Below are 21,812 nucleotides of genomic sequence, written 5' to 3' on the forward strand. Positions count from 1 at the left end.
AAATCAGCTTACACTTTGATCCTCCATGACTCTAATGCAAAGGGGAGTCTGGACAAGGATAGAAAACATGGTACAGGAAAGTAAGGAATGAGAGAGGTCTAAGGCTTGTAGAGAGCAGGTCTAAACATGAATGTTGTCTGAGAAAATAACCAGGGAATGCTAAATAATTTCACCAAAAAATGGAATTAATTCTAATTTGACAGGAAATGGCTCATTAGGAATGTGGAAATCATTCTCAAAGCAGCTCTGTGTAGAGTCAGACAAATCTAAAGCAAAGATCACAAAACCAGAAGACTAAAAGAACGATAAAGATGTGTCATACAATGTACTGCAAACTGACTCACTGAAATAAGTGACTAATGATAAAGTTTTTTAAAAGGAGGGGGGAGATAAAGGAGAAGAAATCAGCACCAACACTAACAATTTTATTCAGAAGTCTGACTAATGAGAATCAAAAACCATCACAAGAAAATCAAAAAGCCTAAACCACCTCCACCAGGAAACACTTTCTCTCCTTGCGGAAGAGGAGGATTGAAATGCAAACCCCTGGGTAAGCGTCACAGATGAGGACAGGAAAGGCACCCGGGTAGTAGGGCTGCGGAGAACAGGTAGGAGCCATCAAAGGAAAAGCAATTTTGGTGACAAACCCAACTAAGCCAGCGGCACGTTAGAATCAAACAGGGATAACAGGCAAAAAGATGGGGAAAAGCTGCAACAAGTCTAATTTTTTCTTCCTCAAGGAAGGTGGTCCCACCATGCTTGAGCTCTCTACACATACCAGCCTTAATGTGTTTCCTGAAGAAAAGAAGCTGGTGCTAGAGCAAACAAACATGGGCGTAACAGCTGGGCTGGACGAATTACGTACGTCTGACATACACAGGACGGAGCCACCTTACTGAGGGACAGCCTTGAAGATAATGTTGTTCCCTCTATCAAGTCAAAAATCCAAAAAAAAAAAAAAAAGCAGTAGGAGCTTGCGGTTATTAAACAGACTATGTATAAAGCCATCGCTGGCCCTAGAATATCAACTGGTGAAAACCTATCTGCTCCTTTCCAATGCCCTCTGAATGCTGACCTCAACACATGTGGAGATCATTCTCATAACAATTGTGAATCAATGGGAAAATAGTAATATGTAGGAGAACAACCTACACACATCGAAAGTACCTAAGATTCTTCAAAAGATATCAGATGATCCTTACTTGATGACTGATTATTAATTTCAAGCAAGGCATTAATTAGTCAAGAAGATGCGCTCAGCAATGGTTTTCATTTCTGCTGTAGAGGAGTACTCCTACACTGTAAAGTAAAAGAGAGGGAATCTTTATAGTTAGTGAGAGTTAGGGGTTCTTCATCTGGGGTCCATTAACTTCTTTTTTAAAATATTATGATAACTATAGTTCAAAGGAGGCTGAAAAGAATCAGTCAGCCAGGCAGGAGGAAAACTAAGAGACAGTAATTAGCAGCATAAAAAACCTATAGTGAAAAAACTATCCAAGAGCAGAAAAGGGCCAGTAGTAAATACTCCAAAGAGGTACAGCAGAATGAGGATCAAGAAAAGGCCATCAGATTGGGCAGGCGAGATTCCATGGTGAAGTGAACGTCAGCTGGCTCAGAAGGCTGAGAGGGAGAGAGGAAAAGAAGTGGAGACAAGGAGAAAAGAAAAGGAATCAGGAGAGGCTTCTTGGAGGAGGAGACAGGAAAAGTGTGTTCCAGGAACAGTGATTGCCCAAGACAATGATGGATGGTGTTAAGGGCTAAAATTCTAGCTATTCCGTCTAAAATCTCTAATGAGGGGTCGCCAATAAATTAGAAGCTTTAGCAAGAGTTAGACTTTAAAGCATTTATTAAGGAGAATAAGAATTTGGTAAAGAGAAAGAGAAGGGCCTAGATTCCCATCTATTAAAGGGAGAGCACATTTCTAGCTCCGCTCTCTACCAGAGTCCCCAGGAAAAAGCGTTAGAAAGAGCACCAGTAGTCTCTTCCTTCTTCCTCCCACTAGCCAACTCACTTCCTGACGCCAAAGAAAAGACGCATGTTCTTGCCCTCAAAGACCTTCCTTTCATGGTGGAAAGCAAAACAACTTCCAATTAGAACAGATAGTGCGCAAAGGAGAGGAGAGTTAAGTAAGGCCAGAATGGAAACCATAATGGACTTTAACACCAGGGTAATTAATGCAAATTTTATCCTGTAGGAAATGGAGAATTAGTGAAGAGGACTGATATGATGACACCTTTAAAATTTAGAAAACAATGATGGCAACGGTGTGAAGGATAAATCAGAGATGTGAGAAAGCAGCTGGGAAGTTACTAGAATAGTCCAAATGAAAAATAACAAAGCCCTGAACTAAAGTGGTGGCAGTGGACATGGACAGTTGGGACAGATGGAAAACAAATTTCACAGGTAGAATCAAAAAGACTTAGAGACTGATCAAAACGGAACAGCAATGATGACCAACATTCTGAGTCTAAGTGACTGAGAGTGTTCACAAAACAAGGTCCCACAAACTGATCTGACTGTTTGAAAAACTGCACGTGACTAGCAAGAGTTAAAAGAGTTGTGAAAATTAAATGTTATGCTGACGGCAGAATTAAAATGTGTGTCACCTGAGAATCCCTTTGGATGCTGGATTATTTTATATGAATAATGCAATCAATGAGTTCAATGAATGACTTAGCACTCTGCATACAGTAGCTGTTCCCAAATTATTTAGTGAATTAATTAAATGATAATATTAGCACTAATTTTGTCAGACATATAAGTTTTGTTTTGGTTTGGTTTTTGTGGGGCAATGAGGGTTAAGCGACTTGCCCAGGGTCACATAGCTAGTAAGTGTCAAGTGTCTGAGGCCGGATTTGAACTCAGGTCCTCCTGAATCCAGGGCCAGTGCTTTATCCATTGCACCACCTAGCTGCCCCCCAGACATATAAAAGTAAACTATTTCAATTGTTTCTTCACCTTTGACATTAAAGAAATGAAAAATGATCCTGTTTTCTTGCTGAAAAATACCAGCAGAAAAGCAGTTAAATAACCTAAGGGTTGTAAAAATACCTATGTATTATTCTCATTCAGAAAACATAATTCATAGTTCCAAATAAAATCTTCTTTTTGTGTTATGCTGTGTGAATGGAAATACTTTTTGGCATTTAAGTTTAAAATTTTAAAATCAAATAGAAACAAAAGAATATACATATAATTGAATTTTAATTATTTGTGCCAATTCAGAAAAAGAGGTTTGAATAACACAGAAGAGTTACCTCCAAAGTCAGCTGGCTTTACAACTCAGCAGAAGGTGCCCTGTCCCCTGAAAGAACTCCCACACTCCCTTTCTCTCTTAGTCTTGACCCATTCTTGGCCTAGCCCACTGCTCCAAGTCCAAGAAAGAGCAGCAGCGTGCCCATGACCACAAAGAATGGACAAAACAGACAAATCATTCACAGATCAACATTCCACTCTCAGGCAATGCTTCAGCTATTGAAGAGCAATGGTGTTTTGTAGTTCTACAGTAAAAATTTCCTCTTTTTGTGTGTAAGATGAAAAAAGTCTTTTGGGAATCCACTTTACCTGGATGTGCTGAGCAGACAGATCAGGTGTTGCAAAGAACAGCTGGTTGACACCTGTAGCATCTGGCGTTGCGAGGAACACTTTCCCTGGAGTGGAGTCTTGCCTGGTGAGAATTACTTTGCTTGGAGTGGCGCCATCATGATTGGTTAGGATGAACTGCTTGCCTGGCGTGCTCTGACCTAAGGCTGTCACAATCTGAATTTTCTGGCCAGTCTGGTCTGTAACAATCTAATACATTCATTGTGGTTTATTATTCTTTCATTCTGGTCCCCCAACATCCCAGGCACATTAATATGAATCTTTTAATGGCTGGCATATGAACTAGAATATGATCAACATGCCCTATTAAATACATACAAGTGGGGCAGCTCAGTGGCACAGTGGATAGAGCACCGGCCCTGAAGTCAGGAGGACCTGAGTTCAAATCTGACCTCAGACACTTAACACTTACCAGCTGTGTGACCCCGGCAAGTCACTTAACCCCAATTGCCTCACCAAAAAAAAAAAAAAAAATTAAACACATACAAGTAATCTGATTATACCCAGTCTAGGACAGAGGTCAGTGACCTTACGATAACTCTTGCTTGTTTCATCACTGAAAACGCCTATTCATCTTCAGACTCTGGCTGGGAAATGTTATGTTCTTGATGTGCCCACTCCACTTCTGGATCTGTAGGAGAACCTATGACATGGCCAAACTCCACTTTTATTTATTGATATCAGTGTGTATTTTTGCATAGTGTGGTAAAAGAAGTCCTGGATTTGGAGTCAAGAAACATGGGTTCATATTTGGGTTCTGCCACTAAGTGTCTATGAGACCCTAAGCAAGTCACTTAACCTCACTAGGCCTCAGTTCTTCATTTATAAAATGAGAGGGTTGGACTATATACATCCGAGGTTCCTACAAGTACTTAGTTATGACTTTATCTTTTCTCTTACGACACTAATATTAGATCAAATTATAACAGACACATTATTTTGCCAAAATTTAACTTGAGAAAATTCTAATAAAAATAAAGCACTTAAAAAAAATCTAGACCTAGGATTTTATTGGTATAAGGAACTTCCTCTACCAACACAGATCTATCTAAAGCTGCTTGCAATTTGGTCAGAGTATTGTTTTGGGCACCAAGAGGAAAATGGCATATCCAGAGTAACACAGTCAGTATGTATCAAAGGCGAGTACTGAAGACTAGCTCTAAACACCATACCATGTTGCCTCTAAATAAAGTACATTTTCAAACCCTCAATCTCACCTCTTAATACAAAGATCCCAAAATGCATTAAGTTATCTATACAAGGTTAACTCTTGATTAGCTGTAGATATGGAACAGTATAATCCAAAATGAAGGTCACAATAAAATATTTATATTTATATATGCTTTTGTCTTTCTTTTTTCCCTTTTCTTTCTTTCTTTCTTTCTTTCTTTTTTTTTTGGTGGGGCAATGAAGGTTAAGTGACTTGCCCAGGGTCACACAGCTAGTAAGTGTCAAGTTTCTAAGGCCAGATTTGAACTCAGGTCCTCCTGAATCTAGGGCCAGTGCTTTATCCATTACGCCACCTAGCTGCCCCTATATATGCTTTTGAAAACAAGATAGCCAATGCTTGGAAAATTCACATCAATCAAATAAATTAAATGAAGCTGATCAATAACATGAAAAATATGTTCAACCACATTAATAACTAAAGTGATATAAATTGAAACAAGTCTGAGGTATGCCCATCAAAATCTGGGATAAAGAAATGAGACCAATGGAGACTCAATGTTGGCAGTGTTGTAGCTAAATATGTTCTCACTGCTAGCATACTGGCATCCTTTCTGGATACCATATAGGAATGTTAAAACTGGAAAGGACTTCAAGGATCATCTTGTTGGTGCAAAGCCTTTATTTTATAGAAGAAACACCACCACTAATGAATGCAGTAACTAACTGTGAGATTGAAGGACCAGATGTGGAGTGAGGCACATGCTGTCAGCCATGGTCAATGGTTTGTTTTGCTTAACTGTAGTTCTTTGCTACAAGAAAGAATTCTATTGAGAAATGATGGCATACTTTTTAAAAGCATCCAACAAAGAAGCTGAATATTAATGGTCATAACAACAACAAAATTATTAAGAGTACCAAAGTAGATGCCTTTCACAATAGCTTAAGACTAGGGAAAGAATTCAGTAATCACAAAAGACACAATAGAGAATTTGAATTACATTAAATTGAAAAGTTTTTGCACAAAGAAATTCCAGGGTACCTAAAATAAAAAGGGAAGCAGTTGACCAGGAAAAAAAAAATCTTAGTATCAAATATCTCTGATAAGGACCTGATCAATCAATAAATATTTTTTTAAAAGCCTGCCTTGAGGCAGGTACAATGCTGGGGACATAAAGACAAAAGGAAACAATTCTTATTCAGTGAGTTTACAACCTATCGTAAGAGACAACCTGAATGTGTACAAGTATGAGGAATGAATAAAGATATTGAATACGCGGTAGTTAGGGAAGGAAAATATTAGTAAGAGGTATTGGGTAGGAAATGCTTGATGTAGAAGGTACTGTTTGAACTGTATCATGAAAGAAGAGAGGGTCTCTGCAGTAAGAAAGGATGACTGAATGAATGAAGTGTTTATTAATTAAGTGCTTACTATGTGCAAAGCAATATGGGATACAAACTGAAAAGTAAGACAATCCCTAGTCACAAGGAGCTCACATTCAAATCAGGGAGACAACGCAGATGGAAAGTCAGAGGGAAAGGTGTGGTGGTCTTTAGGAGATGGTGAACTGAGAGAAGAGATGGGAGGAACAGAAAGAATGCCAATACAGTTGCACCATTGATTGCTAAGTGGGGAATAATGTCAACCAATCAATAAACATTTGGTAAATGCCTACTGTGTGCCAGACACTGAGGCAAAAGGCAGTCCCTGTCCTTAAGGAGCTCACAATCTAAGGGGGGAGACAACGTGCAAACAAATCTGTACAAAAATTGGAAAGAATTCAGAGGGAAAGCACTAGAATGAAATGGGATTAAGAAAGTCTTCCTGTAGAAAACGAAATTTCAGTTGGAACTAAAAGAAAGCTAGGGAGGTCAGTAGTTGGAGCAAAGGAGGGAGAGTGTTCCAGATATGGGGGACAGCCAGAGATGTAGTGTCTTGTTCCCAAACAGCCAGGAGGCCAGGGTCACTGGACTGAAGAGTATGTGGAGATGAATAAGGTAAAAGAAGTCTGGAAAGGTAGGAGGGGACCAGGTTATGAAGGGCTTGGAAGATCAAACTGAGCACTCTGTGTTTCCTTCTGGAGACAATAGGAGCCACCTGAGTTTGACTGAGGGGATAAGGAGCCACATGGTCTGACCAGCACTTAGAGTGACAATGGAAGATGGACTGAAGAAAGGAATAGCAGGCAGACCCACTTCCAGTCCATTGCAATAGTTCAGGCATGAGGTGATCGGGCCTGCACAACAATGGGGGCAGTGTCAGAGGAGAGGGGGGGTGTATTCAAGAGACAGGGCAGAGGTCACAGCAACATTCCTTGGCAATATCTTAGATATGGGGGTGAGCGAGAGTGAGGAGTCCAGGATGACTCCTAGGTCGGGAGCCTGAGGGTGGTATTGCCCCCTACAGTTATAAGGAAGATAGGAGGGGAAGGGAGTTAGGGGCAAGTAACAAGTTCAGGTTTGGACATAGTGAGGGTAAAGTGTCTACTGGACACCCGTTTTAAGATGTATAAAAAGTGTCTCTGTAGTGTATAATGAAACTTGAAGCTGGACATTAAAAAAATATATATGATCTTGGCAATTGGTCCCATCACTTCCTAGCAAACAGAGAGAGAAGAAATGAAACGGCACCAGATTTTATACTCTTTGGCTTAAGAGACTTAATGCAGACAGTGACTGCAACCATGAAATTAAAAGATGCTTGCTCCTTGGAAGGAGAACTACGGCAAATCTAGACAGCATACTAAAAAGCAGAGAGATCACCTTGCAAACAAAGGGCTACAGTCAAAACTATGGTTTTTCCACATTTAAAGCTGTGAGAGTTGGACTAAAAGGAAAGCTGAATATCAGAGATTAACACTTGTGAATTGTGGTGCTGGAGAAGACTTTTAAGAGTCCTTTGCACAGCAAGAAGATCAAATCAGTCAATACTTAAAGAAATTGATCCAAGCTATTCATGGGAATTTCAAATACAGAAGCTGAAGCTTAAATACTTTGGCCACATAATGAGAAGACTCACTGGAAAAGTCCCTGGTGTTGGAGAAGATTGAAAGCAAAAGGAAACGGGGAGAGCAGCGGATGAGACGGATAGTGTGATGGAAACAATAAACATGAACTTGGACAGACTTCAGGAGATTGTGGAGGATAGAAGAGCCTGGATTGCTATGGCTCATGGGGTCACAAAGAGTCAGACAACAACAATAATGGGACTAGAAATAGAGTTTATGGACAAGTTGTGCAGGGCTCTAAAAGACAAACAGGTGAATTTATATTTGATCTTCACAGCAAAAAGGAGTCCAGAGAGAGTACTGATATGGTCAGAGCAATGCTTCAGAAAAAGCACTTTGACAGCAATGTGAAGGATGGATTAAAGTGGGAAGAAACTTGAGGCATGGAGGCCTCTACAACAGCACAAGTGATGAGGGTTTAATGTGGTGACAGTAAAGAGGGAGTAGTCAGGTGTGAGAGTTGGAGTGTGGAGATGAGCAGAGCAGTTAGATGCTGTAGTAGTTAGTTGGACTTAGCATCATATCGTGAGTTCAGATCCTGCCTCAAACATTTAACAGCTGTAGAACCCTGAGCAAGTGAATTAACCTTTTTTAGTTTCAGTTTCAATTTCTTCATCTGCAAAAACAGGGGATAGACTCATTGGCTTCTCAGGTCCCATCCAGCTCTAAATCTGATCCTATGATCCCTGATTTTTAGAAATTGACCAAGGGGCAGCTAGATGGTACAGTGGATAAAGCACTGGCCCTGGATTCAGGAAGACCTGAGTTCAAATCCGTCCCCAGACACTTGACACTTACTAGCTGTGTGACCCTGGGCAAGTCACTTAACCCTCATTGCCCTGCCCAAAATAAAAAAGGTAGAAACTGACTGGATATGTGGGGTGAGGGAGAGTGAGAATGAAGACTAATGCTAGAACTTTAGAGACTAAACAGGGAACATAAATGTGTTCAAAACAAAAGGCACTCGGCATGGATAAGTGCTCAAAGGACATAAACAACAATTTTCAGAACAATAATGGCCAACTGTGAACAACCATGTGAAAGAATGCTTCAAATCACTAATAAGAAAAGAAATGCAAATCAAGTAACTCCAAGGTTTTACCTCACACCCAACGAACTGGCAAATATGGCAGAAGAGAAGGGTAATAAGCCTTGGTGGCAGGGCTGCAGGAAAACAGTATCCAGTGGATGCAACTGTGTATTGATTCAGCGATTATGAAAGGCCATTTGGAACTATGCTAAGATGAAATCTAGTTTGTGGGAAAAGGCATTCCAGAGAATACAATGGAAGGGCTGGCAGCTTCAGAGTGGGAGGCTGCATGGACTGAGTTGAGAAGGATGAGAATAAGGGAGTGATGAATAGGGATGGAGAATGGCATGTAAACAATGGTAACCAGGGGTTCAAAATCAATGGAATGGAGCAGGTATGACAGGGCGGGAGTATGTAAATCAGTTGAAAAATGAGTTCAGGTAGGTTATCATTGTCCATAGGGATTAAGCTGTCCCAGGGCATCAGGCAGCTGTGTGTAGCCAGAAAGGGCTGTGAAGGGTAGAGGGTGCCCAAGCAGGAGCAAGGCAAGCCCTGTAAAGCTACAGGTGACCCAAGAAGTTTCCTAGACTGCATCGTATGGTTTTTCTTTCTTGATCCCTCCCACTTTCTGAACTAAGTGGGAACCAGCTTCCTCCAGATGACCCTGCTGCCCTTTCCCTCACTCATGCCCAACTTACTGATTGTAGAGAAGGACCTAGATTACTCCTTGCTCCCCACTGCCATTTCCAATCTCTCTCTCTCTACTACACTCACTCAATCAATCTATATTTAATCAGCCACTTAAGGTTTAGGTGGCTATCATCTTGTGACCCCTAGGACATTCTCCTTCCTTCCTCAATGACTCACGTTATAACCTGGCTCAGTCTCCTCAATTGCTGCCCTTTTACTAAGGGACTGCAACATGCATAGTGATGCTCTCTTAAAATACTCTAACCTTTCAATTCCTACATGTACAAATCTCTACTAATTACTATTCCTTAAAGTGGGATTACTGAATCAAAGAGTATGAATAGCTTTATAGTTCTTACAATAATATTCTTTGTGTGTGTGTGTGTGTGTGTGTGTGTGTGTGTGTGTGTGTGTGTGTTTTGGTTTTTGTGGGGCAATGGGGGTTAAGTGACTTGCCCAGGGTCACACAGCTAGTAAGTGTCAAGTGTGTCTGAGGCCAGATTTGAACTCAGGTACTCCTGAATTCAGGGCCAGTGCTTTACTCACTGTGCCACCTAGCTGCCCCCTAGATATTCTTTAAAATGGTTGAGTATGGGCTATTTTTTAACAGTATTTAACCTTAGTTTCTATTTTATACTGCCTATTCATCTTTGGGAAAATGGAAGTTAGGGAATTATCATAAGCATAGCATCTTAGTTTAAATATGTACAATTTCTCATTCAAAAAATATTTATTTTGACATGCTTTTCTTTTTAAATTTTGAGTTCAAATTCTCTCCCTCCCTTCCATTCCTTCCTCACTCACTGAGAATGCATGCAAGCAATCTATCAATTACACATGTGAAGTCATGCAAAGCATATTTCAATATTAGCCACCTTTTTTTAAAAAGCAAAAAAAAATAAAGTGAGAAAACTATACTTCAATTTGCAGTCAGAGTTCATTAGTTCTCTTTCTAGAAGTGGACAGAATTTTTTAATCAAGAGTCCTTTGGAACTGTCTTGGATCATTGTATTGATCAGAGTAGCCAGATCTTTCAGATGATCATCATCACAACATTGCTGTTACTATGTACAATGATCTCCTGATTCTGCTCATTTCACTTTGGATCAGTTCATATAGGTCTTGCAACGTTTTTCTGAAACCATCCCCTCCCCCCTTGTCATTTCCCATAGCACAATAGTACTTCATCACAATCATATGCCACAACTTGTTCAGTCATTCCCCAACTGATGAGCATCCCCTTGATTTCCAATTCTTTGCCACCACAAAAAGAGCTGCTATAAATATGTTTGTACATATTGGTCCTTTTTCTTTAATTTCTTTGGGATAAAGACGTAGTAGTGTTATTGCTAGGTCAAAGAGTATGAACAGTTTTAAAGCCCTTTGGACCTAGTTCCAAACTATTTTCCATAATGGTTGGACTAGTTCACAACTCTACCAACAATTTCTTAGTGTACCTATTTTTCCCTCATCCCCTCAAGCATTTGTCATTTTTGAAAGGTGTGAGGTGGTACCTCAGAGTTGTTTTCACTTGCATTCCTCTAATCAATAGTGATTTAGAGTATTTTTTCATATGACTAAAAATAGCTTTGATTCCTTCTTCTGAAAACTGCCTGTTCATATCCTTTGACCATTTATCAATTGAGGGATGGCTCCTCTTTTTATAAATTTGAATCAGTTCTATACTCTGTCTATATTCGAGAAATAAAGCCTTTATCAGAGAAACTTACTGTAAAAATTTTTTATATTACTTCATTGTCTATAGGGATGGGATAAGCTTACCCATCAAATGAAAGCAGATAGCTGAATGAATTAGAAACCAGAATCCAACTATATGTTGTCTATAGGAGGGCTTAAACTTTTTCCACTCACAGACCCCTTTTTGCCAATGAAATTTTCACACAACCCTGGGTATATAGGTATATAAAATAGGTGTCTGTAACATCTCACTGTTGTCAATTTTTTGTGATTCCCACATTCAGTTACATGCACAGTTTAAGAAGATAAGGTAGGGGGCGGCTAAGTGGCGCAATGAATAAAGCACTGGCCCTGGATTCAGGAGTACCTGAGTTCAGATCTAGCCTCAGACACTTGACACTAGCTGTGTGACCCTGGGCAAGTCACTTAACCCCCATTGCCCCACAAAACCAAAATAAAACAAAAAAACAAACAAACAAAAATATCAGCTATTATTATTCTCAAGGAGTTTGGAATCTAGGAGGAGACAAGGTATACACAAACAGGGCATAATAAAAGACATTTATAGAAAAAAAAAACAAAAACGAACAAACAAAAAAGAAGATAGGGTAAAATGTCATTTCCTTGATTATCTCTCTTAATTAGGTCTATTTTACTTTTGCTCTGTCTGAGATCATTATTTCTACCCCCCCATCTTTTTTCCTTCAGCTGGAACATATCAGATTCTTCCCCAGCACTTTATTTTAACTCTATATGTGTCTTTCTGTTTCTGATATGTTCCAGCTGAAGGAAAAAAGTTTAACTTTGAGTCCCTTATGATTACTCTTTCATATTTATCTTTTTATGCTTCTCTAGAGTCTTCTGTTTGAATGTCCAATTTTCTATTCATCTCTGGTCTTTTCATTAGGAATGATTGTTAATTCTCTTTTTGTAATTTTTATTTTATAATTTATAAATAAATTTATATTTCCTATTTTAAGGCATCGTTCTCATTTTCTTTTCCTAATTTTTCCTCAACTATTCATCTCTTTAATCTCTTCTAGGAATTTTTGTTGGGCTTGGATCCAATTAACTTTTTTTTTTTTTGGCTTTGTTTGTAACTATTTTCACATTATTGAATTCTTTTGAGTTTATGTCTTGGTCTTCCCTGCCACTGTAGTAAATTTCTGTGGCCAACTTCTTTTTTTTAATTGTTTGCTCATTTTTGCAGCCTACTTTTTGAATTTGAACTTTATGTTAAAGTTGGGCTCTGGTCATCTCCACACTCCCAAGCTTCAGCCTTTTTCATGCTGCTATTTTCAGAGCTAGTTCTGAGAGACTGCAAATTTTTGGTGCTTCCAAAGTGGTATGATCCTGGGAGAGGTGTGGTCACTGCTCTCCTGTTTTACACTCTGTTCTTTATCCAGGAAGGGTCCCTGTCTCCCCTGCAGCTGTAATGTGACGAGTGCCCCTACTTCCTTGTGAGCGACTACCAGCATTCCTCTCCACCCTGGAAATGCACCCCAGAACTATCTGTTTCTGAGCAGCTGTCCAATCACCTTACTGTCTCTGAGCTGAGAGCTTTCAAAGCCGTTGCTGCGGGTGCTACTGCCACCACCATGAGTGGGTTCCAGAGAGAACTCCATCAGAACTCCACCTAGGTGTTACAGACTGCTCCTGCCTACCTAAAGTTTTCTTAGGCCAAAAAATATCTCACCACAATTTTTTGTTGTCTCTGGTGCTCCAAAATTTGATTTGAGGCACTATCTTAAAGTTGTTTGGAGGGAAATGTTGGGAGAATTCGGTTCGGTGACTGCCCTAATTCACCATCTTAGCTCTGCCCCCAAAATAACCAATATTTTTAAGGAGAAAAAACTTCAATAAGATGAAATTTCAAAAGTACATCATTTTGATAAGCCCACAATTACTCAAAAAATGAACAATAACTGATTATGAGCTACCAGCTCCAACAACCACTTATATGAAAGAATCTGTTCTTGAGATAATCCTCCCATAGTGTACTCTCTAACGCTCACCTTCTGGTAAATCCCACAGCTCAGGTTGGAAGATTTGGGGTTTTTTCCCCAGTGGCAGATAACATCCTTAAACGCGTGCAATATATTAACAAAATTCAGAAGACATGAGGGGAAATTTTCAAGCTATTCTCTCACAAATCCTCTAAAAGCTATCTCGATTTTCAATAACAGCTACAAAGTTCTGTGGAGAGCTTTTTAGAGCAGGCTGATTGAAGTCACACTGTCTAATTTCAACTTTGCTCTTGTACTGATTGCACTGATTATAGTTTTGAACCACTTCCCTGGGACATTCCCATATATCCAATTCTGTAAAGCCTTTAACCCAACCGCCTCAACCCTGACAATGCTCTAACTTCCCAAATTATAATGAAATTGCTAGGGCAATCAACAACCTCATTTTAGTCCAAGTCAGTCATTTCTTTGAAGTTCAGAGTATTTGGATTTTAGGGACCTCTCTGGCATCTCAGGACAGAGGGTTGAGACCTCAGAGCTCTGAGAAGCCTGGGTTATCCTGGTCTAAGCATTGCTTTACCTTTTGGGGAAAAAGAAGGAAGGAGTTCCACTCCTGCTTTCTCTCTCCAAGCAAAGTGGATTGTAGGTACATAAATGAAGCTAGGAGGCTGCCTTCTTGTTGGCATGCCCTGGAGCAGGCCCTCTGATACTTCTCTGTCCTACAGTCTGTCATCTTTTCCAATGCAAGATGTCATTGACTGTAGTTTCTCAATGAATTTCTTGATCACTATTTAGTCTGGCGTGAATTTCAAGGGTTTTCTAAACTAGATCCATAGGAAATGGATATTCTGCCTCCATCTGGGCAGTCATCCTGGCCAGGAGTGAAAGTCAGTGCTGCTCACTGATGATCTCCCTTACTCTTTGGGGAATCTAACTACCTGGACATTACTCCTAGACATTCTCCTCCCTTTCCTTCCACAGGCACAGTACATCCTTTCTTTTGTTTAACAGTTCACAATCTACTTCTTTGGCAGCCACAAAATATGTATAGTTAAGGAAAACAAATTTCCACATTGGCAATGTCCAAAAAAGTACTGATCTCATCCAAAATCCTGAGTCCTTCATCTCTCTGTTAGGAAATGAGGAGCATGTTTCATCAATATCCTTCTGGAACCACAGCTGGATACTACATAAATGAGAATGCAGTACAACAGTATTTCATCACATTTACAAACCACAACTTGTTCATTCCTTCCCAAACTTAGGAGTACTCCCATAAGTTCCCATTCTTTGCTACCTCAGATGTACTGTAAGTATTTTTGTACATTCTTCAAGTTTCTTTTTCTTAAGACTAATTCCTCCCTTAATCTACCATCCAATTCCCCTTTCCCTCTTATTTCCCTGTTGAGTGAAATGTGTTTTTGTATTCAATTGTGTGTGTGTGTGTGTGTGTGTGTGTGTGTGTGTGTGTATGCATGTATTCTTCCTTCCTTTGACCAGTTCAGATGAGAGTGAGGTTCACATATCAATTGTTCCCTTCAGGCTCTCCTCGTTTGTAGAAATATCTACTTGTGCACTTACATTATGATAATTTCCCCTACCCTTCTTTTTCCTCCCCTGTGCCCCAAACAGTGTATTCCTCTTGTTCCTGATTTCCATTATTTCCTTAATATCTTCAAGACACCACAGAACCATTACTAAGCATTGTCTAATTGGATTTTTTCTATGAACTCTGATGATGACAGGATTCAGAGGGGACACATGCATCAACTCCCCACATTTAATGTCAGCAGTTTATCTTTGTTTTATCCTTTGTCATTGTTTATTCATGTTTATGTTTTTTATTTTCTCCTCTCTGTTTCAACTTCAAAGTTCCTTCACAGCTCTGGTTTTTTCAGTAGGAATGCTTGAAAGACCTCTCACTAAAGGGCCATTTTCTCCCCAATAGTATTATAGCAAGTTTTTATGGGTAATTTATTCTTGGCTTTAAGCTCAGATCTCCTACCTTATGAAATATTATATTCCAAGTTCTTCAGTCTTTCATAGCGGTGGCTGCTAAATTGTGTATGACCCTGACTGTGACTCCTCCTTAATTGAATTCTTTCTCTCTGGCTGCTTGCAGTATTTTTTTTCTTTAGTCTGGAAGCTCTGTATTCTGATCCTAAAACTCGTGGGGGGTTCATCTGGGTTTTTTTTCAGGAGGTGACCAGCAGACTCTTTGTTTCCACTTTGCTGTCTGATCCTAAAAGATCTAGACAATTGTCTTTGGAGATTTCTTGAAACGGGTGCCTAGGCTCTTTCTTTGGATATGATGTTCTGACAGTCCAGTGATTCTTAAATTTTTTCTCAATCTTTTTTCCAGGTCAGTTGCTTTTGTCATGAGGCACCTCACATTTTCTTCTTTTTTCTTTTCTTCAGCCCATTGACTTGGTTTCAATATTTCTTGTTGCCTCATGAAGTTACTATTTGGCCCCCTCTAATTTTTGGAGCACTATGCTAAATGCTTTATAAATATTATCTTATTTGATTCTCAAAACAACACTGAGAGGTAGGTGTTATTATTACCCTACTTTTACAATTGAGGAAACTGAGGCAGACGGAGGTTAAATGACCTGCCCAGGGTCACACTGTCAGTAAGTATCTGAGGCTGAATTTGAGCTCCAGTCTTCCTGACTCAAGGTCCAATGCTCTATTCATCATTCAACTAGTTGCCACACTAAAAATCACTAAACCATAGATAGAGTGTTCCACATATCTTGTAAGAAAACTGAACTGATATGTATAGATTTGACTGAAAATCACAAGGGAAAGACAGATTAAGTTTCTTTCACTGTTTTTCCTGTCCTTGAGATGGGATTAGTTCATCTCTCAAATCATTAAAAAGACCATACCTTTTTTCTTCCCTTTTAATTGAATTAAGCTAAACTAATAACATTTTTCAGCATTAACAATGTTCTAGGTAGATAACATTAAAACGCATGTTTATCTTAAATAAAAAATAGACATACCTCTCCCATTTGCTGTTCAATAATTTGATGAGCAAGTTCTTCTATGGTTGCCATGATCCTGAGTTGCCAGAATGCCCTGCCAAAGAAGGAAAAGTCTTGTAAGAAATGTTGGCGAGGCTCTAAGACTAACCCCATGAGCTTTACCCACTTCAGAGAGATGAGCCATACACAAGAGCATGTGGAGCAGAAAGAAGCTCAGGCTATATCTGATAAAGTCAGATAAGGCAGGGCTTCTTAAACTTTTTCCACTCACAACCCCTTTTGGCCTGATAAATTTTTACATATCCTGGTTATATAGGTGTGTAAAATGGGTATTCATAACCTTTGACTGTTTCCCCACATTCAATTACATGAACCCATATGAGGTCCTGACCCACAGTTTAAGAAGCTTTGAGATAAGGTATTCACAGTTCAACTAAAGAATAATCCTACATTCTGCCTTTGGTTTCTACAAGTTTAAAATAAAATATAAAAAAGCAGATGCTTCTTTATGGTATTAATCTGAGAGAAAAATTAAACCTTAATTGGTTTGCACAAATAACTTCTTCAATGACAACTTGTAAATAGAATTTGCTAACATTTTATGGCCAAGATCAACCAATTGGGAATTAATTAACCCCCTGATTGTCAGTCACAGTCCAGGGCCCTAGAGATAAGAAGACAAAAATGAAATAGTCCTGGACCTCAAGGGGCTTAGATTTCAATGGGGGTAAATAGCACATATACATATAAGGAAATAAAAAATAAATACAAGATAATGGGGAGAATGGAGTGGGTCACCAACCTAAAACAGAAGCCATCTTTTTTTACTTATATAGTTCTATTAGAGATCTCCTCCTAGCTGAGGGGTTCTTAATCTGGGGTTTGTCAACTTGTTAATTTTTATGTTTTTGGTAACTTGTTGGTTATTTTCATCATCTTATGCATTTAATTTATTCATTTCAAAATAGTATTTGGTATATAGAGAACCGAGTCAAATTTATAAAAATACAAGTCATTCCCCAATTGATAAATGGTCAAAGGATGTCAACAGGCAGTTTTCAGACAAAGAAATCAAAGCTATCTATAGTTACATGAAAAAATGCTCTAGATCACTACTGATCAGAGAAATGCAAATTAAAACAACTCTGAGGTATTACCTCATACCTATCAGAGTGGCAAACATAACAAAAACAGAAAATATTGGATGTTGGAGGGGACATGGGAAAATTGGGATGCTAATCCACTGTTGGTAGAATTGTAAATGGATCAAGTCTCTGTACTTCAGTCCATTATTCCCAATGCACCACAGTGACTTTCCCTGAATGCAGATCTGATGATGTCCCTCCCTCTCCTATGTAGCTTTTAAAGCCCTTTACAACTCAGCCCCCCAACTATCTTTCCATACTCAATGGACAGTCTTTTCTGTATTCTGCAATCCAGACAAACTAGCCATCTCTCTGTTTCCTTACACAGGACACTCCACCTCTAGATGCCATGCCTTGGCACAGGCTTGTCCAAGTACATGGAATGTGTCTCATAGAATCTTCTCTTCCCTGGAGATGTAGCTCAAGCAACACCTTCTGCACAAAGTTTCTCCTGATCTCTTCAGCTGCTAGTGCCCTCCCTTCCAAACTGCCTTGCATTTAACAACCTTCTAATTTGGGGAGGGGGGGGAAGGGGGGAGGCCATGAGGGTTACGTGACTTGCCCAGGGTCACACAGCTAGTAAGTGTCAAGTGTCTGAGGCCAAATTTGAATGCAGATCCTCCTGAATCCAGGGCCGGTGCATTATCCACTGTGCCACAACCTTCTAATTATCTGCTTTATATAATTATTCTGTAGCTACTCATGCCCATGTTACCTCCCCCATCACAATGTATGCTCCTTGAGAATAAGAATTATTTCATTCACTGTACTTCTAAATCCCAGCAATAAGCACAGTACCTGCCAGATAGTAAACATTTCAATACTTGCTGACTCATCTGAAGTAAAAAACCCACTTCAGATCCCAGGTCTACTATTTACCGGGAATTAGGCCAGGCCTGGGGTTAGGAGAGGAGGAAGTCTGCCTAAATGAATTCTAATGTACCTTCTATCTCTAGCAGCGGACGATTTCTAAAACCCAAACAGAGATACCACTTTGGGATGTTATTTTTAACATATTCCACAAAATAAGAGTGTGGCGCTCGCTCTACATCTTAGGAGGTCATAGTCGTAAGTAATTTCATTAGTTCCAATAGATCTTCTCCCATAAATGGGAGAGAAATTAAAAATGACTAAAACTGAAGAATTCAACTTAATGCCTTTGCATCCTGGTCTGTTCAACAGTTTATTTATAGGCCTTTCCCCAAGAAATGGAAGGTAGCTATTGGGCCGCATAAATAGCAGCAATCTGCTGAATAAAAGTGCTAACAAATTCACATTGGAGGCACACTAAGGGAACTGGACTCCAATGAAAAGAAATGACAAAAATAAATCTTCACTCCATTCAACTGAAAATTTTTACATTACATCTTTATCTTCAGTCTTTCATCTAAATCTAATTTCCCCCTTAGGAGGATATAATCACTATATCAGCTTGAAAGAATGAGATATTTCAAAAACCCCTTCTCCTGAACACACAATTCTTAATGGAGTGACAAGCTCAAAAAAACTGCTTTTATTTAGTTGGTAATGTTATGGAATTAATATTACCTTCATCTTAGTGTTCTTAATATGAGCCCATAGTAACTCAGATGTCTGAGTGTTCGGTACTTAAGGACAGAGATTTACCCCAACTGGCTAACTAATTTTAAAGACAATGAGTTAATTCCCCCCTTAGGAGGAAATTATCCCTGTATTATCAAAAAACAGTGGGATATGTATAGTGCTAATTAGTGCAGTATAAGCTAAAGAGAAGCCATCAAATACGATAGTTTGGAAGCCATGTTAGTTAAATGCCTAACAGGCATTGCCTTGGGATAGAAAACCCAGGGAGGAGTGGGTTAGGTGCAGGAGTTCTCAGACCTCAGAGGCATTGTGGACAAGGCAAAGGGGGTCCCCAGGAATCTCCAGGGACAAAGAGTTGCCAGGGAAGCATAAAATAGTGCTAAAATTACAGGAGATTTTGGCAAGAGTGCTTTGCTAACCAAGAGGATCCACAGTAACCCTAGCAAGTGGATGGCAAGCAGAATTTAACTTTCTATTCAGCATTAAGGCCTGGGAATCAAACAGAGCTAAAGGAATTTTCCCTTTTCTGGTTTACCAAGTCAGTCTGTGTTCTTTGATGTCATAAATATTTGTAGTAGAATTCTAAGTTCATAAAGATTTTATGTATTTTTCTTTCTGATTTATACACTTCCCTTTTATCTGTGGTTAAGGGAAGTATTCTACAGAGTTCCCAGTCTTTAAAACTCAATTTTATAGAGAGGTGATTTACTTAGAAAACACTCTTTGCCTTGGGCTGAGAAAGCCACAGGAAAAAAAATTAATTTGTTTTATACAAAACAAATGCAGTATGGCAGCTATGCACTCGCTACCATCTTTTAGTGCATGTTAAAATGTAGGCAACACAATCAGCCTAAGGAAGTTCCACATCCTGCCCCCTACTCCCTATTCTGGCCCTCCCAATCCCCTACAAGGATCCTGATTAAAGCTTGGGTTTTCTGTCTGCTATTTAGAGAGAAAAGAAACAAATAGGCTAGTAAATAAGGCAGCTAGCCCCTACAGGCCCAGGGATGAAGGCAGTTTTAGAAAGCTGGAAAAAAAATACCTGACAGAAGCATTACTTGGGGAGAAGTCACTTCCTGCAGAGCATGGACTGGAGAGCAGCTGAAAATGGTGAGATGCTGCCTTCAAGCCTTCCGCATGCTTAATCCAGGTGACTTCAGTTTCCCAAAGCATCCTCATATGCACATTCCAAAATGCAAGACTTAATTCTGACAACTTCAGAGATTGGAATCATTTATCTCCTCTCTAAAACTTACAACCAGAATTTAGACTAGGCCATCTTAGTCCCCCATTATCCAATCACGGAATTCTAGCAATTGTTCCTTTGTAAAGTTTCCTATCTACCCCTTACTCAGTATCTCCATGGGAAACACTAATCTGGGCACTTATTCAACCAGTGTTTACTGATTGGTAACAGTGGTCAGTACCACTTCCTCGACTTCTCTGGGAAAAAAACCTGCCACCATTGGAATGCTGATTGTTCACCCTGGGTGAAAAGCGTTTGATTCCAATCTTGTAGGACTCTAGAGGTTTCCTTGCTAGTGATATGTTAGCAAATGCAACTGCTTTCTGCAGGAGCTTAACAAGTGGTTTAGAATTTCTTTTCACAAATTCCACCCATTATTTTCTTCCATATTCTTTAATAATATACCTATTCAGGGCAGTGAGGTGGTGCAGTGGATAAAGCACTAGCCTTGGATTCAGGAGGACCCGAGTTCAAATCCAGCCTTAGACACTTGACACTAGCTGTGTGGCCCTGGGCAAGTCACTTAACCCTCATTGCCCTGGGGGAAAAAATTTAAAAAAAAAAAGAAAGAAAAAAAGGAATAATATACCTAATTCATATAACAGCAAATGATATTCCTATCACATTAAAAACTTAAAACATCTTAACCCACCTCAGGTTTGGTGATGCTGTTCCCCCCTCCCATACTGAATAACAAATTTAACCAATGTATGTTAATTACCAACAACATGCAAGGCACTGAGTTAACCACTAGGGATATGAAGATGCAGGGTCCTTGTCCTCAGTGGATCTACAAGCAAATGGGGGAAAGATTTGCACAAACTTCTATAATACAAAACAGACTGAGTTGAGCTTACAGGATTAGTCCAGGCAAAGTGCTATTAAAAAATGGGAACAGTGGGGGCAGCTAGGTGGCACAGTGGACAAAGCACCAGCCCTGGATTCAGCAGGGCCTGAGTTCAAATTCGGCCTCAGACACTTGACACTTATTAGCTGTGTGACCCTGGGCAAGTCACTTAACCCTCACTTCCCCAAAAAGGGGGGGGAAATGTAAACAGTGTCAGCAAAGGTAAACAGATGAAAAAGGACAATAGGGAACAGTGACTAATCCCCTTCAGCTGGAACATACCATTTGAAGAGAAGTAATGAGACAGGGACAGCTAGATGCCACAGTGGATGAAGTACTGGGCCTGGATTCAGGAAGACCTGAGATCAATTCTGGCCTCAGTCATTAACTAGCTGTGACTCTGGGGCAAGTCTCTTAACCCTGTTTGCTTCAGTTTCTGCATCTTTAAAATGAAGTGGAGGGGGGGCAGCTAGGTGGCCTAGTGGATAGAGCACCAGAGTCAGGAGTACCTGAGTTCAAATCCGGCCTCAGACACTTAACACTTACTAGCTGTGTGACCCTGGGCAAGTCACTTAACCCCAATTGCCTCACTAAAAAAAAAAAAAAATGAAGTGGAGGAGGAAATGCCAAAGCACTTTAGCATCTTTGCCAAGAAAACCCCAAATGGGGTCACAAAAAGTCAAACATAACTGGAAAATGACTGAAAATGAAATAAAAGATAAAACCAGAAAATTATGTTGAACCTGGGTTAGACTGGAATTCAAGGCTCCTCCTAAGGAGTTTTAATTCTATTTGACAATGAATGGGGAACCCCTGAAGAATTCTGAGTAAAGGAGTGTCAATCAGAACAGGTTTAGA

The 21,812-nt window shown here is 39.6% G+C and overlaps 1 protein-coding gene across 4 annotated transcripts in view; it reads right to left on the reverse strand.

The window, feature by feature from the left end:
• Positions 1-21,812, reverse strand: part of NR2C1 (nuclear receptor subfamily 2 group C member 1) — a 92,728-nt gene that overhangs the window by 51,336 nt on the left and 19,580 nt on the right. For 3 of the 4 annotated variants that reach the window (XM_043968648.1, XM_043968645.1, XM_043968646.1), the window contains exons 2-3: positions 16,172-16,247; positions 3,565-3,792 (exon numbers count right to left, since the gene is read on the reverse strand). In XM_043968648.1, coding sequence (XP_043824583.1) covers positions 3,565-3,792; positions 16,172-16,225 — 282 coding nt within the window. In that variant the 5' untranslated portion in view covers positions 16,226-16,247. Of the gene's footprint in view, positions 1-3,564; positions 3,793-16,171; positions 16,248-20,512; positions 20,538-21,812 lie in introns of those variants that run through there. The other variant, XM_043968647.1, reaches the window with a different exon arrangement.

The sequence above is a fragment of the Dromiciops gliroides genome, chromosome 5, assembly GCF_019393635.1.
Source record: "Dromiciops gliroides isolate mDroGli1 chromosome 5, mDroGli1.pri, whole genome shotgun sequence".
Lineage (NCBI taxonomy): Eukaryota > Metazoa > Chordata > Mammalia > Microbiotheria > Microbiotheriidae > Dromiciops > Dromiciops gliroides.